The sequence below is a fragment of the Phascolarctos cinereus genome, unplaced genomic scaffold (genome assembly GCF_003287225.1).
Source record: "Phascolarctos cinereus isolate Bilbo 61053 unplaced genomic scaffold, phaCin_HiC Scaffold_3;HRSCAF=262, whole genome shotgun sequence".
Classification (NCBI taxonomy): Eukaryota; Metazoa; Chordata; class Mammalia; order Diprotodontia; family Phascolarctidae; genus Phascolarctos; species Phascolarctos cinereus.
In genome coordinates this window covers 227,188,385-227,203,715 of record NW_027555736.1, presented here as the reverse complement: position 1 = coordinate 227,203,715, position 15,331 = coordinate 227,188,385, and the positions used below count along the sequence as shown (strand labels likewise).

At 38.3% G+C, this 15,331-nt stretch overlaps 1 protein-coding gene across 1 annotated transcript in view; it reads right to left on the bottom strand.

The window, feature by feature from the left end:
- Nucleotides 1-15,331, bottom strand: part of NEK9 (NIMA related kinase 9) — a 41,095-nt gene that overhangs the window by 8,231 nt on the left and 17,533 nt on the right. Inside the window, exons 10-18 of the mRNA XM_020986262.2 lie at nt 14,775-14,967; nt 10,340-10,484; nt 9,247-9,447; nt 8,877-8,923; nt 6,872-7,027; nt 5,828-5,936; nt 4,986-5,147; nt 2,386-2,556; nt 1,448-1,507 (exon numbers count right to left, since the gene is read on the bottom strand). Of these exons, the coding sequence (XP_020841921.1) occupies nt 1,448-1,507; nt 2,386-2,556; nt 4,986-5,147; nt 5,828-5,936; nt 6,872-7,027; nt 8,877-8,923; nt 9,247-9,447; nt 10,340-10,484; nt 14,775-14,967 (1,244 nt within the window). The remainder of the gene's footprint in view (nt 1-1,447; nt 1,508-2,385; nt 2,557-4,985; nt 5,148-5,827; nt 5,937-6,871; nt 7,028-8,876; nt 8,924-9,246; nt 9,448-10,339; nt 10,485-14,774; nt 14,968-15,331) is intronic.

Here is a 15,331-nt window from a genome sequence, read left to right as displayed (position 1 = left end):
TATTACCCCAGAACTTACTTAGCATATATTTATATCTACATATTATTTTCCCCTAATTAGAACGTATGTTCTCCGAGCCCAGAAACGATTGCATTTTGATCTTTGTATACCCAGGAACTAGCACAGTGCTTGGCATTTAGTGAATGCTTACTGAATTGCAAAATGAAAACTAATTTTATTCACTGATAAAAAAAGTAATTAGGAAGGAAAAATTACCAAATAATAATATATTATATTTCAAAGTAAAATACAAAGGAATATTTGGTTAATTGATATTTGGGATTACCCATATCATGATCTTCTTCCATTAATAAGATCAGGGCCAACAAACGATGGCTGACCCGTAGAGCAAATAAAACTTTATTTAAAAATGTAACTTGCAGGCCACACAAAAACGAGGGGCTGCTGCCAGGATTGTGCCCATGCAGGCTGTAGTTTGTGGACCCTTGGTATAGATGATTAGAATAGGCTCTGCCATCATGCTACCCCATTCACTTAAGCATAGAAGTCTCACAAAACCCAGTTTTGCTTCCAATGCCAAAGTAAATTCACAGGTCTGCTTTTTAATCTTTTGTCTCTTTCTCTTAATATTAGACCAGCAAAACAAGGTAGTGACAGAGCAAATGTTCTTGGCAGAGAGATATTTAACCAGTCTGTAAAAGATATTTGGAGTTCAAATGAAATTGAGTCACAGATGCCTTAACAAACTAACAGAAAGTATTGTGATATAAATAAACTGTAGTTCAACAAATTTAAACCAAGTTTGAAGTATTTCCTCTCTCTGAAATTAGCAGGAAAGAGAATTTTTTTCCTCTTGTTCTTTACCTCCTATGGTACCATGTGATACCAGAATCCAAGATCTAAAGTATCACAGTCCTTCAGGGTATTATGACAGGTAGAGATCAAAAGGAACAAAAACCAGTTTCTTGGCACAGTATCAAATAAAGAAGAAATAAGGATAAAACAATCCAAAAGGAGCTATCAAATAGCACTGGCCTGAATTTCCCTGGCATATTTTGGGTTTAGCTGGGTTCTTCAGCACAAGAACTGATTTTGAAGGATGTTCCTATAAACTAAAAATTCTTTCAAGGTCTATCAGAAGAAGGGACAGTGAGAACCTAGAACACTTGGGCTAGGAAGGGAAGGGAAAGAAGATACTTCACTTATTCTTCACACAGCAATGCTGGATGGGTCAGTGAACCTACTTGATATGCAGAAGCAGAGTTGAATTTTTCTACCAAGCTGGGAATACTAAACCTTCCACAATAAGTACAATGTGGTTGTAAAGTCAATCATTCTGTGATTCTTCTAAGCTACCAACAATGCTCCCCACCTCCCAATGAATCCAATGCCCCATTTTCTTATGAATGACAGAGAATACCTGGAAAATCCTTTCACAAAGATGTATCCCTCAGGATACAATCAGTGCCTAAAGTTTGTTACTCACCAGTTCCTATTGATAAGCCACTGCTATTGGAACGGATGGTCTTAGAATTCAGTACTTTCTCTGAGAAAAAGAATATTTTTTTGGTAAGATATATGTATATATGTAAATGTATATGTGTGTCCGTATATGTATATCTATATCTGAAGATAACAAGACTGAAAGAACATACTAAAAGCTGAAGAAGTTATCTACAGCCCGCAAATCTAGGCCTCCGACTTTGTTTGTTCGCTTGTTTTTTTGGGGGGATGGTTAGGAGTAGCTTCTAATATTTTTTCTAAAGAGGCTTAAAATAACAAACCAGCAGATCCTGACAATGGCCTTTGCAGCTACTACCAAATGGTTTTTACGCAGAAAGCAGCTTACCATCGAGTTTCTTTTTAATTTAATTTGTTAAAGTAGAGAATATAAACAGATCACATATTGAATAATGAACCACTTCTAAAAACATAGGAGAAATGTGTCAGAGGAGGTCTGGGACCAAAGGTGTCATGTTGGGAGAAAGGTCAAGTGGAGGCAGGTCACCAAGTGAGAAAATGGAAATGTCCCATCCCCACCGAGGGCTCTGGGAGTTTCAAACTTACATTATGTGATTTTTTTTTAAGCTTCAGAGAATATGCTCTCAGATGTTTTTAAAAATGGTATTTCTTAAATACAACAAACACTTCCCAATATATACCTCCCCCCCCCAATTATATTTCCTGGAAAACGGCTGAGAAAAACTGCCTAAAAGAGTGATTATGACTACAAGTACATTGAGCACACCATATTAAAAGAAGTAACTACTAATAGCCCTATCTCTTCCTTAGGACAACCTTCTTATTTGGAAAGTGGACATGCAGCAATGACCCCTTAAAAGATGGACGGTTTGCCCTGACAGACGCATCCCTATGTCTATTCTACTTATGTCTCACCCTTACCAACATATATCAAACCCTTACCAACAATGAGAATGGTGTGCCAGCCACGGCAAGACAGATCTGGGATGTGATGCAGAGATCCAAAAATAGGCCGAGGCCATGAGGTACATATATCAGAGCCATGAGGTCTCTCTGTGGGAGTCATTGCTAAGCGGCCGTTCCCACCATTTCCCCAAGCAAAAATGTGGTTATCTGGAAGAAGAAAATGTGTACGAGAAGAGAGATTAAACAGGTTACCAACCTTTACCCCATTAGTTCCTCATTTATCTTTTTTTCTTTTCTTTTTTAAAAATCTTTACAGTTATCCCTTCCACATCTCAGGGGTTAGGAGCAGGGTACCCCCTCAATCATCCCCCCTGTACTCCCCCCCCAGAGATCTAGATAATCCAAGTAAAGTTTTTTGGCCCTCTCTTTGTCACAGAGAAGAAGTCTGAACTATTATGGTATTAAAATATAAAATATGTTGATATTATACAATACTATACCTATATTTTATACACTAAACTTTTTAAATATTTTTGTTTTTTGCAATTTTCATGTTTCTAAACTTTTTCTGTGTCATCTGTGGGTCTTCACATGTTATCTGCAGCTTCTACAAAACTCTCCCCAAATTCCCATTTAATTTCTTATGCCAATCCAAGCTATATCAAAACCACAATGGGGAAAATCACAATGTGGAAGGGATAACTGTATTTGTGTCTCTTCACCTCTACTTCCTTCAGAAATACTTTTCTTTAGGTTTGCTTCCTTTCTTTTTCTCCCTCACCCTTATTACATTTTCAATAACTCCTATAAACTATCTCGTTTCGTGACATTTTCCATTTACCCAGTTGGGTTCCTCATTTTTCATCTGTCCTGCTAGAGAAGCTCTCTCAGAACTGAACAAAGGAAAGCTTCTTCCTTTTCTTAATGAATTTTTTTTTTCAATTAGGAAACATTTATGTTTTTCTTCCTCTCACTTCCCCTAAGTCAGTCAGTAGGCATTTACCAAGCATCCATTATGTGCCTAGGCATCATCCTCAAGCACTGGTGATACAAAAAAGGGAAAAAGACACCCACAACAAGCAAAACCCCAAATCCTAATAACACATAAGCATAGTTAACAAAACAAATTCCCATGCTGGCCATGTACAAAAATGTCTCAATGTTGCTTAGTGAGTCCATCACTTCTCTCTCAGGAGGCAGGTAGCATGCTTCATCACCGATCCTCTGGAATCATGACTGACCATGGCACTGATCAATGTTCTTAGGTTGGAAATATTTTCCCCTAAAAACACTATCTAGTGTATGACAAAAAATTTCCAGAAATAGTCACAAAGACAGAGACGCCGAGTTGGAAAATGCTGCTCTACATTCTCCAGTTCTGGGAGTACATACCAATTTAGAGGCAAAATCATATGTCAAAATCCTGTCTAAAAATATCAGTGGATCAAAGAGAAAATCTTAATCAAAACTATTTGCACTGGGTTTGTGTTTTACTACTGCTCATTTCTCTTGTTCCTCAACTGTGCCCTCTGGATAATTTCAGTTTCTCTAAGGCATCCTGAAAAAAAGTCCTCTAAGGTCGCTTCTTAAATATTCCCAAATCTAACCTTTTGAATCAGTATGAAATATTTTCATTCAGAAATCTGTTCATCCATTAAAACCCTACTTATTTGGAATGTTGCCATTTATAACCCTCAACTGAACCAAATGGCCACAAATCCAGAAGCAATTAAAGATCATGAATTGCAACAAATGCAGAAAAATGCAAAGACCAGACAACTAAAAAGCTTGTAATGAGATCTGTTCAGCAACTGGAAGAAGTGGCTAGAAGTCAAAAGAAGCAGGAAAAGTAAAAAGATGATATAAGCTAAAAGGAAAAGGTAAAGCAGAAGAAAAAGAAGGGAAGAGAATACAGGACAACACAAGGGTCAATGAAGGTTAGAAGCATTAACAATGGGAAGAAGTGCCTGCAGAAAACACCTAAAGAGAGGAGAGGGAAGAAAAAACAACTAGAACCAAAGGGTGTTCTGAGGGAATCTAGTGTAAAGAAAAGCAATTCTCCACATTCAACAGGGCTTAAGCATACCAAATGCATTATATGCAGGTGGCCACAGCCATTCAAGGTTAAATTGTTTTCAGTATGCTGAAGGCCCAACTCGATGCCTCAGCAAGCGGTGAAAATGACACTGGATTCTCACAGGGAGGCCAATGAGACAAAAGCTTAAGTCAGTCGGCTAAGTTGGAAAGGCTATGTATATAGATAATAACTCCAAGCAGCAGCCTAGGGAAGCCTGGAGAGGCTCCTCACTAGACAGGCCACCAGGTGAGGAAGTTGTCAGCCGTACCAACTCAAGAAGACCAGCACCTAAGGCATATAAAGGTTGCAACATATACCAATGAAATTACAGATTCTTTAACTATACTTTGTTGATTAAGTCAAGGAAGTATATTATAATAAGTTTAGAAAGATAGCCATCAAAAATAAAAGTTGCAATAACGTGCCTATTACATTTTACAAAGAAAAGTTAGGAGTAAAAAAACCAAAATAACCTCACTGTTCAAATAACCTAACAACCAAGGCAAAGATCTCCAAAAATCTCTTGGAATGAAGTATACACCACAATATCTATACTTACCATCAGTAGCAGCAATGGTAAACTCATCACCACAGGATACTCTGATCACCTGCTTCCCACCAAGGGGTCCCCCCAACAGGTTAATTCCCAGGCGCTTCTTATAATTCCCCACTCCTAGCTGGCCACACTTGTTGCAACCAAAGGTCAACAGGCGACCCCGTTCTAAGAGGAAAGCGACACAACATGGTCAACGTATAAATGCTACAATGAAGACTGTGCAGAGTTCAGTGGTCTATTTTCTGGTTTTTTAATATGAGAAATATAGAAGCAGCTACATTATTCTGTATCTTAAACCTCAGACAGTTAAATTACACAAATATTGAGACAACTTGGGGAGGGTGATAAAATGAGCCTCCTAATGTTGTATTTTTAAAGACTGGAACTTTCTAGAGCAGGGGTTTTTAACCTGGGGTCCATGAACTCGTTTTTTAAAAATATTTTGAGAACTGTATTTCAATGTAACTGGCTTCCTTTGTAATACTGTGTATTTTATTTTATGAATTTAAAAACATTCTGAGAAGGGGTCCATAGGGTTTTCCAGAGAACCAAAGAGTGACACCAAAAGGATTAAGAACTCATTTTAGAGCAACCGCAGGAAATGCAAAACCACTACCACAACCGAGGAAGAGATGGTCTCTGGAAGAATAACTATGGATCCTTCATTATGAGATGGATATAAGGTGAGTGGATCCTCCTCATCAAAAAATACCTAAGTGCATATGACATTGTACTAAATCTAGTCACATGGATATAAAAGGAGGCAAGTTTACACAGTATTGACAAATACTTCTGCTGAAGGTGAGGGATCCTTGCAAGTGGTACAGAGTGGAAAGTCATCTCACCATCAATAGCTGCAGTGTGAGTCTTGCCTGGGGCAATGGTTCGGATCTTGTAAAATGACAACTGCTTGGCCAGAGTAAATGAGGTTGTGTAGGGAACTTCATGGTAAGCCTGAAACAAGAGTTTTATAAAACATAAGCCAAGGACTTAGGGAGAAAGAAGGGGGATTACATATCCCAGAAGAGAGAACGCTAAGTAGAATTTGTCAATGGCCTTCAAGCAGATGAAATTATTACAAGGAAGACAATAGCTAGCTATCATCTATCTCTGATGGAGGCAAGAAGCGAAATAAGCTTAAACTGAGGTCAGAGAATTTAACAGGGCTACTGAATGATAAGAGCAGCTGGCATTGATACAGAGCTCTAAGGTTCAGAAAATGCTTCACAACTATTATTTCATTTGATTTTAATTGGCCCTGTGGGATAGGTATAATGTAGAAGGGATAAAATCCCCCTCATAGGGGATATTTAAGAAGAGAACCACCAGCCTATACTACGATGTGTAACTAGTACAGTCATACAAAAAACTTCTGAGCTCCCTCTCAGATCAACAATCTAAAGGCTACTATTTCAATACTTTAGAAAGTCCTCAAGACTTATTCTTAACTAAACAGAACAGTGGGCCATAGAGTTTCTGAAGACTAACCCAACTCTTAAGAAAATGTCATTAACTGAAGATCCATGTACAAGGACAAGCAGGTCAAAATATTGCAGGCCAGCAATGATTAGACAAGCTTGAGTCAGAGATCTAATTTAATTCCCAGTTTAGTTTTTTGGTTATCTGACCTAGTAAAAAGTAGGAGCAGCACTTTCTGGGCAATAAATCTTATAGGTGCAACATTGAAATATTTCTTTTTATAATTCTGATATATCCGTCCCTGGTTCAGAAAAAAGGAAGAACTTGAATTTCTTCATTTGAGACAGGGTAGGTTTTGCCTCATCTCTTGTAACTGTAATTGTCTAGTTATAAATTACAGAAATTCTAAAGAAATTCCAACCTAGAGAAGTTGTGACACTGTAGATAAGATGGTGTTGAGCAGCACTCACGTCGTGGTTGATGATGCCAGACATGCACTGGTTCAGGCCCAGTTTGTTGAATTCGTTGAGTCCACAAGCCAGCACTTTGCCTGACTGTGTTAGAAGAAATGTTCCATCACAGCTGCACTGAACTGAGACTATAATCAAGGCCTTAGGCACATCTACCTACATGAACAAATCAGAAAAATCCCACGTATACATGAATTAATTTAACTATGTAATGAAACATCAAACTGCCTCAAACTTTATCTGGTGCAGCTACCAGAAAGAATAATGATCCTATTTCTCCTGAGATCTGTTTTGCAGTTTATTAGCCACTATTTTTTAACAAAGAGCCCAAATTCTAAAATATAAATCAAAGAGGTTGACAGTTTAATTGAATTAGACCATTACTAAGCCTACTGCTGTTAAGTTTCTTTTGCAGGCGTTACGACAGCTCTGGGATGGTATGGGATGATCCCACGCTTTCTCCCCTTGACCTGGATAAGAATTTAGAAACAACATAATAGGTCTACAGATAATTTATGTTACCTTACAGAATCCAAATTTAGTCATTTTACAAGCAAGATGACAGATACAGAGAAAGTGACACAGCCTTTATTTTCCTGTACTCAAATCATTCCACATGGAATAGTATCCTTTAGCAGCTCTGGAATAGTAAAACATACAGGACAATACAAAATGGATGGACATGAAAACCCCAGACCTCAATAAAACAAAATCTCAAAATCACAGTCCTACTCTTGAATGCATAAAAATGGGGAAGAAATGATCACAGAATAATGATGTAACTAGTCGGACAGAACACTGGGGGTAGCTTGCTCCCTCCAGAGTGAGAAATCCTGTGGTCGGCTCCTTTAAATTCAAAGAACACAGTGATGACTTCCCATTTCATGAGTACTCTGAAGTGACTCCTCAACCCTCTCTGGAATTTATGACTGGCTGCAAGAATGATAATGTATTGCTATGGGGCAGCAGTACAGGGGAAGATAACCAACCAACAATTATTATTAAGCACCTATTATGTGCCAAGTATTGTGCTAGGCACTGAGGACAGAAGTATGACGAATGAAGTGATTCCCACTAGCAATGAGCTTAAAACAGCTTCTCTAATAGAGAAGATAAGTACACCTCTACATGTGATGGCCAGTGCGGAGATCAGAGATGGAGTGTTGTAAGTGAGCAACAGAAAGAAGGTCAGTTTGGATGGACCACAGAGTGTGGGAGGGAGAGTAATATGCAACGTGGCTGGAAAGACAGGTTGGGGCTGGATTGTACAGGGGTTTAAAAGCTAAAGAAGAATTGGTATTTTATTCCAGAATTAATAGGAAGCCACTGGAGCTGGTCGAAAAGGGTGACATCACATTGTCAAATCTCTGCTTAAGGAAAATCACTTTGGTAGCAGCATACAGACGATACTGGAGTGGTCAGAGACTAAAAGGAAAATAAATTAGAAAGCTGTTGTAATAATCTAAATGAGAAGTTATAAGGGTCTGAATTAAGGTGGTAGCAGTGTATGTGGAGAAATGGGGTTAGATATAAGAGAGACTGTAAAATGTAGAAACAGTAGGGTTTGGCAACTTATTAAATATATAGGGTAAGGGAGGGTAAGGAGTCGAGGATAATGCTGAGATTATACTCAGACACCAGAATGACATCAACAGAAACAAGGAAGTATGGATGAGGGGAGGGTTTGGGGGAAAGATAAAAGTTGAGCTTTAGGTATACTGAATTTAAAAGGTCTCTGAGACATCCAGTAAGAGTGAAAGTGGGGGGGGAGAGAGACGACTAATACATAGATCTGGGAGTCATCTCCATAAAAACAACAGTTAAACCCATAGGAATGAATGAAGTTACCAACACAGAGAATATACTGGGAGAGGGGGAAAAGAACCAGAACAGAACCATAGGGAATATCCACATGATAAGCTAGCAAAGGAGTTAGGGAGAGAGGTCAGGTTACTGGAATCTATGATTTAGATAGGTTTTCGGAAAAAGCCGACATAAATTTTACCTTTTGTGGTGTGTAATAATCTTCTTCTGAATCTAAACCTAGTCGTCCTATAACAAAGAATAAGAAAAAAAGACATACATAGAAGAAAAACAAATTAGTCAAAACACAGGCCCAATGAAAGTCTCCTACAGAAATTTCATCTACTGAACGAACTGATTTCTCAAAGAGGCTGGATGAATAGTTCATTTCTTAGACTCTGAGGTTTTTCAAAGCATAAGGAGCTGATAAGAATTCCAGGCACCACGAACTGCATAAAATAACCTACATTCCACACAGTTCTAATACAACTAGTCCAAAACAGGACAGCAAGCTAGCTTAAATTCAGGTTACATATACATGCACAAGTTGCTAGAGCCAAGGCTCTACCTACCATATTCTCCACAGCCCCATGAATAGACTTCTTTATTTCGTGTCAGAACTGCCACATGATTATCTCCACAGGAGACCTGCTCCACTGGATTGTTAAGGAAGAAGTCTACCTGCATGGGTTCTAGTACCTCAGGCCCGGCAACCTTGTCTACACCCATGCAACCATAATAATCTGATCCAAAGGCATAAAGCTGACCTTCATCTGCCAAAGGAAGAAAAGGAAAAGGCATCAGTGTTCTAAATTCCTTTGCCTTACCAGAAAGCAAGGCAGGGCTTGAATGAGAAGAACTGGTCAATTATTGAAATCTAAGAACGTGAGAGCGGAAGGAGGCCTTAGAAAGATCATATTGTCTGACCTCCCCATTTGACAGATGAGAACTGTGAAACTCAAAGAAGGGAAAAGAAGCCCAGTGTGAGTAAGGGCTATTATCTGTTTAAAGGATGACAAGAGATGATAAATAGAATAAGACATATAGAATATCACTATCTTAAAAATTATAAAGAAATAATAGTCCCTTATAAGACAGTTGTACTAGGGCCTCACACTACAGATAAGAAAACAGAGGCACTAAAGGTTAGTATAAAGAAAGCAAAAATCATAAAGTAGTTAGTGACAAAGCTATAAGTGTAACTCAGCTTTTTTGATTCTGCTCTACTTGGGGCTATCATAATCTTAAAAAACAAATTGGATTATATTCCTGAACAGAAAGTTTCTACCTGAAAAACTCTGTAAAAGGGGACTTTTTAGGCTAAAATTCCACCACTTTGTCACTCCTTCACTAGGTGGCAGAAAGTGAACAAAATACCCCAATCCTATCCATTCTATATGAGTAATCTCCATACCTTTCCTATTCACCGTATAAGGCACACATTCCTATTCAAACCATACAAGGCAACATAGATTGGGTATTCACTTAATGCTTTTTGGCTCTGTGTCTATTTACATAGCTGCTAACTAGAGGGTAGTTAACTCCATGGTACTCTAACAAAACCCATGCAGAATTTAGCATGGTACTACAAAGGTACATGAGAAATGCTTTTGGATAACAATGACAACGATGACAAAGAAAAAGAATACTGATGCTGTGTCTTACCTGTGACGCATACAGTAAAGTCATCTCCGCAAGACACCTGATGGATAGCTTTGCCTTGCAACTTTTCTACATGCTTTGGCTGTCGATAGGAAGCTTTGTCTCCGTGGCCCAGCTGCCCATGAAGTTTGGTGCCCCCTTGCATGTTCTATAACACACATACACGCACACAAATCTTGTGAGGCTTAAGTTTGGTATCTTTAGCCCTGATCTAAGGGAAATTTTGAAAAAAATAGGAAGAACCAGAGACTTACAAACTTAAAAGGGAGTTAGAGGTGAAAACCCTTTTATATTAGTACAAAAACTCCTACCAAAGGGTCAAGACAGAGGTTTGAAAACAACCCCTAAGCTACCTGATGTTAATAAGCTTGAAGAAGCCAATGTCTCAATCAATCAACATTTATTAAGCAGCTACTATGCGACAGGCACTGTGCTAAGCTTTGGAGATAAGAAAAGAGGCAAAAGACAGTCCCTGCCCTCAAGGAGCTTATAATTTAAGGGGGAGACAATATAGAAACAAATATATACAGAGCAAAGTATATACAGGATAAATAGGAAATAATTAACAGAGGAAGGCACTAGAATTAAGAAGGGTCAGGGAAAGTTTCCTATAGAAGGTGGGCTTTTAATTAGGGCTCGAAGGAAGCAAGGGAAGCCAGAGGGCAGTAATAAGAAAGGAGAGCATTCCAGGCATGGGGGACAGCCAGAGAAAATGTCAGAACTGAGAGATGGAGAATGTCATGTGTGGTACAGGCAGAAGACCAGTGTCTCTGGATCGAAGAGTACATGGAAGGGAGTAAGATGTAAAAAGACTGGAAAGGTAGGAGGGGACTAGGTTATGAAGCATTCTATATTTCATTCTGGAGGTGACAGGGAGCCCCTAAAGTTTATTAAGCAGGAAATGACATGGTCAGACCTGTGCTTTAGGAAAATCACTTCAGTGCCAAATGGAGGATGGACTGGAGTGAGGAGAGACTTGAGGCGGGCAGACCCATTAGCAGGCAATCAATATGACACAGGTATGAGGTGATGAGGTTGTGCACTAAAGTGGTGGCAGTGTAAGAGGAGAGAAGGGGGCCTACTGCAGAGATGAAATCAACAGGTCTCAGCCAAGACCAGATATGGGGGAGGGGGCTGAGAAATAGGGAGGAATACAGGATGACCCCTAAGTTGCCAGCCTGTGGTACTGAGAAGATGGTGGTGCCCTCTAAAGTAATAAGGGAAGGGGCAGGGGTGGGGGTGAAGGTGGGGAGGAGACTAGGGAAGCAGTGGTTTTATTAGGACAAAAAATGAGTTCCACTGATATTGAATTTAAAATGTCTGGATATCCAATTCCAGGTATCTGAAAGGCAGATGGAGATGAGATATTGGAGATCAGGAGAGATGGTGGGGAAGGATCGGTACAGTTATCCCTTTCACATCACGGGGGGTTAAGGATGCAGTGCCCCTGTGATCTGGTAAATCTGAGGAAAATTTTTTGGCCCTCCCTTCACACTAGAGAAGTCTGAATTTTTTCTTTTTCTTTTACAGGGTGCTTACAATATTAAAAAATAAAATATGCTGATCTTATATAATACCATACATATATTTTATGCATTTTTGAGGTTCTAAACTTTTTCTGTCATTGCTGACCTTCGTGTGTCATCTGCACCTTCCACAAGATTCCCCCCAAAATCCCATTTAATATCTTATGCCAACCTATGATACGTCGAAACTGCAAGCAGGAAAGCCTTGATGTGGAAAGCATAACTGTAGATTTGATAATCTACCTATCAGCACAGAGATGATAATTACATCCATGGGATTTGATGAGATCACCAAGTCTTCAGCCCCACATCATCATTTCCAAGGTAAGAAGCTATAAAATTCACTACAGATGATGAGAGAAAAGCACTCTTGTTTTAGAAGTTATAAAACCTCAGAGTTGGAAGACACCTCTTGAGGCTATCTAGACAAACTCATACTTGAAAAAGAATCCCCCCCCACAATAGAGCCAATAAGTGGTCAGGCAGCCTTTATCTGACTGTCTCTAGTGAGAAGAAACCCACTATCTCCCGAAGTCATGCATTCACTAGTATTTCCTCATATATGTCTAAATAGCCTCTTTGTAACATCTCCTCATAGTTCCTAGCTCTATACCCTGGGGCTAAGCAGAACAAGTAGATTCTCCACTCATTTCTGGTTCCTGATCTTGGGTTTTCTTGATACCTAATCACGTTTTGTGTGAAGAGGTGTTTAAAAAACAACTGCCAATGCTTGCTCCCTTAATTTCTTTTTTACGCTCTGTTGCTAAGATTTCTAAAACTATACCACATAGTGTACCGAATATTCCCTATTTAATGCCTACTTTTAATAGGAAGACTACTCTTCCTTCACTGTTAGCTTGTGGTTTCAAATACATGCTTTAAAATCATTACGATGAACAAGAACTTCACCTATAATTTTAATGACTTTAGATGGAGCATTACGTCTAATCAAAAAGCTTTCCTGTATCCAATGACATGAGCACGTAGTCTTTATTTTTCTCTTATTGACTAGATTGTGTTGGCAGTTTAATAGCAGGAAAACAATCCTTTAACTGCATTTATATACCCTAGTTGGTCATGATGGATAATTTTTAAGCTCTAGTCTCTGTGTTTTTATTTAGTATTTTTGTGTTGATACTCAGCAGTGATATTAGTCTGTGGTTTTCTTTCTTGGCTTCATCTTCATTAGGTTAAGGGGACAACACCATCAAATAGACTAATTTTAAAAGCCTATCATTTTTCTTTAAACTCTGAAATTGTCTGTACATTGGAATTATCTGTTCATTAACTTGAAAGTCCTTAGCATTGTCAAATGGCTCAACATCAGAAATGGAAATGATTTTATCAATGGAAATGACATTAAAGAAGAGACATTACTATTTGCTTTACTGCTGCAACCTAAAGACCACAGGCTCTTTCCATTTGACTTGTAGCTGAAACTTTCCATATGGGTTATCTCCCCCATTAGAGTAAGAGCCCTCTGAGAAATGGGACTGCCTTATTTTTATATTTATATCCCCAGCCCTTCGCACAGTGCTTTGAACAAAGTGCTTCATCAATGCTTTTTTCATTCATTCATTCATTCATGGAGGCTTGTTTGGCAGAAATTCACTTGTCAATCTGTCCAGGGTTGGAATCTTGTTGTTTGGCAGTTCTTTAATGGTCTGTCTGATAACTTCTTCTGAGACTGGGTTCCTTAGACCATTCACTTCTTGTTTTGTTAATGGAATTTTAGGTTTTTAAAGATGATTTAAAAAAAATTTTTTTTAAAGATTCTCAAATTTATTAGCACAGACTTCAGTATCTGATAATTTTTTTGTTGTTGTTGCTCTTGTTATTCTTCCTCCTTGGGCTCTTTCTCATTTCTAATTTTCATGATTTGGGTTTGTATTTTTAAAAAATCAGACTTAATTGTTAAGCAGGTTTTTTGTGTCTTTTCATAAACCAACTTTTGGGTTTATTTATTTGTTAAATACTTTCTTACATTTTCTTACTTTCAATTGTATTGCTATATACTCTGATCTTGGATACTACTTTTTTTTTGGTTTTCTTTTGTTTACGCTTTTTTCACTAAGTTTTTTAGGTACAGACTTTCTTAATTTTTTCTCTTTCTAATAATAAAGGTATTCAGTGCTTCATGACTATGCTTCTAAGTTTATTATTTAGTATCTCTATTGTCACTATCTTAGGTGTAATCTACTATTGTTTTTATAATTTCCTTTTACTCAGTCAACTAATAACACTTATTTAAAAACATTTTCACAAGAGCCTTTCCATTCCTACTTCCTTTCTCCCTTCTCCCAAATACTGTTTCTCTAATACCCTTCTGAAACTTTTAGTGATTTATCCAATATAATCTTCTGAGGGTTCTCACATTTTTAAAGTAACCATTTCATTTTGTTTGTTTTAATTACTTGTTGATTTTGTTAAGGGGGACTATTTATTATTCTTGGAAACTCTTAACACATACTTTACAATTTCACCCACAGTTCAATGAAACATGGGTGCTGTCCTTTGCTAGTAAATAACTGTAGGGAACCAAGTGTATAATAAGATTAATGTTCACTCCCTTGCAGGTTAATTTTCTTGAGCCCTTTCTTCAGTGATAATCATTTGGTTCAAAAAAACCTACCACCAGTATCAGAGTGTAGTCAGGAGGCTACTTCTCTGATGAATACCTGTAACTTCTCAGTCCACAATGATAGAACTTCCCTTTAAAAGGCACAGTCTCCCTGAATTCATGCCCAGTCTCTCTCTAGTCTTCTTTAATCACTCAAATTTGCAGAATTTCTGATTTCTAATCTTAGGACCCTATAACATAGGTTTTTCCAACAAGATACTAGGGCACTTTTTGTCCAGAAGACATCTCTACTTAGCATGCTATATTAGAGAAGAGTTTCTCTCTCACTTACCACCCAGGTGTATAACTCCTTCTCCACTGTCACCACAGCAAAGTGGGTATTGCCTGCACACACCTGCCGGGCACTACATCCACTCTTGATGACATCTAGCTTCTGGGGAGTGGATTTTCCACCTCCCCAAACATAAACCTCACTGGTCCGTGATGTTACCACTGCAATGGGAGTCTCATTCACAGTACTTGACCTGCACAAAAAACCCACAAAACTTAACACACACTAAATCAAAATGGAATGCTTCTAGTTTCTTCCCTGAAAAGAACTACTGACTATGGGTATTTAAGGATATGGCAGTTTTCTTCCTATCAATACATTACAATCTTAATCCTTGGTTACAGCATACTTGATAATTTTAGCACTGCAGCTCTGTAACAGTTTGGCCAAGGTATCTCACTTTAGTAATACCCACTCATATAGGATTTTGGCCACCTATACCACATTCCTTCTTAGAAAGGAATGTCAGAAGGTTAAGCTAATGAGATCTCCTGGCAAGAAGCAAAAACCAAATACCATCAGACTAAGCACACAGCAGAGAGGTGGTGAAGGCAAAA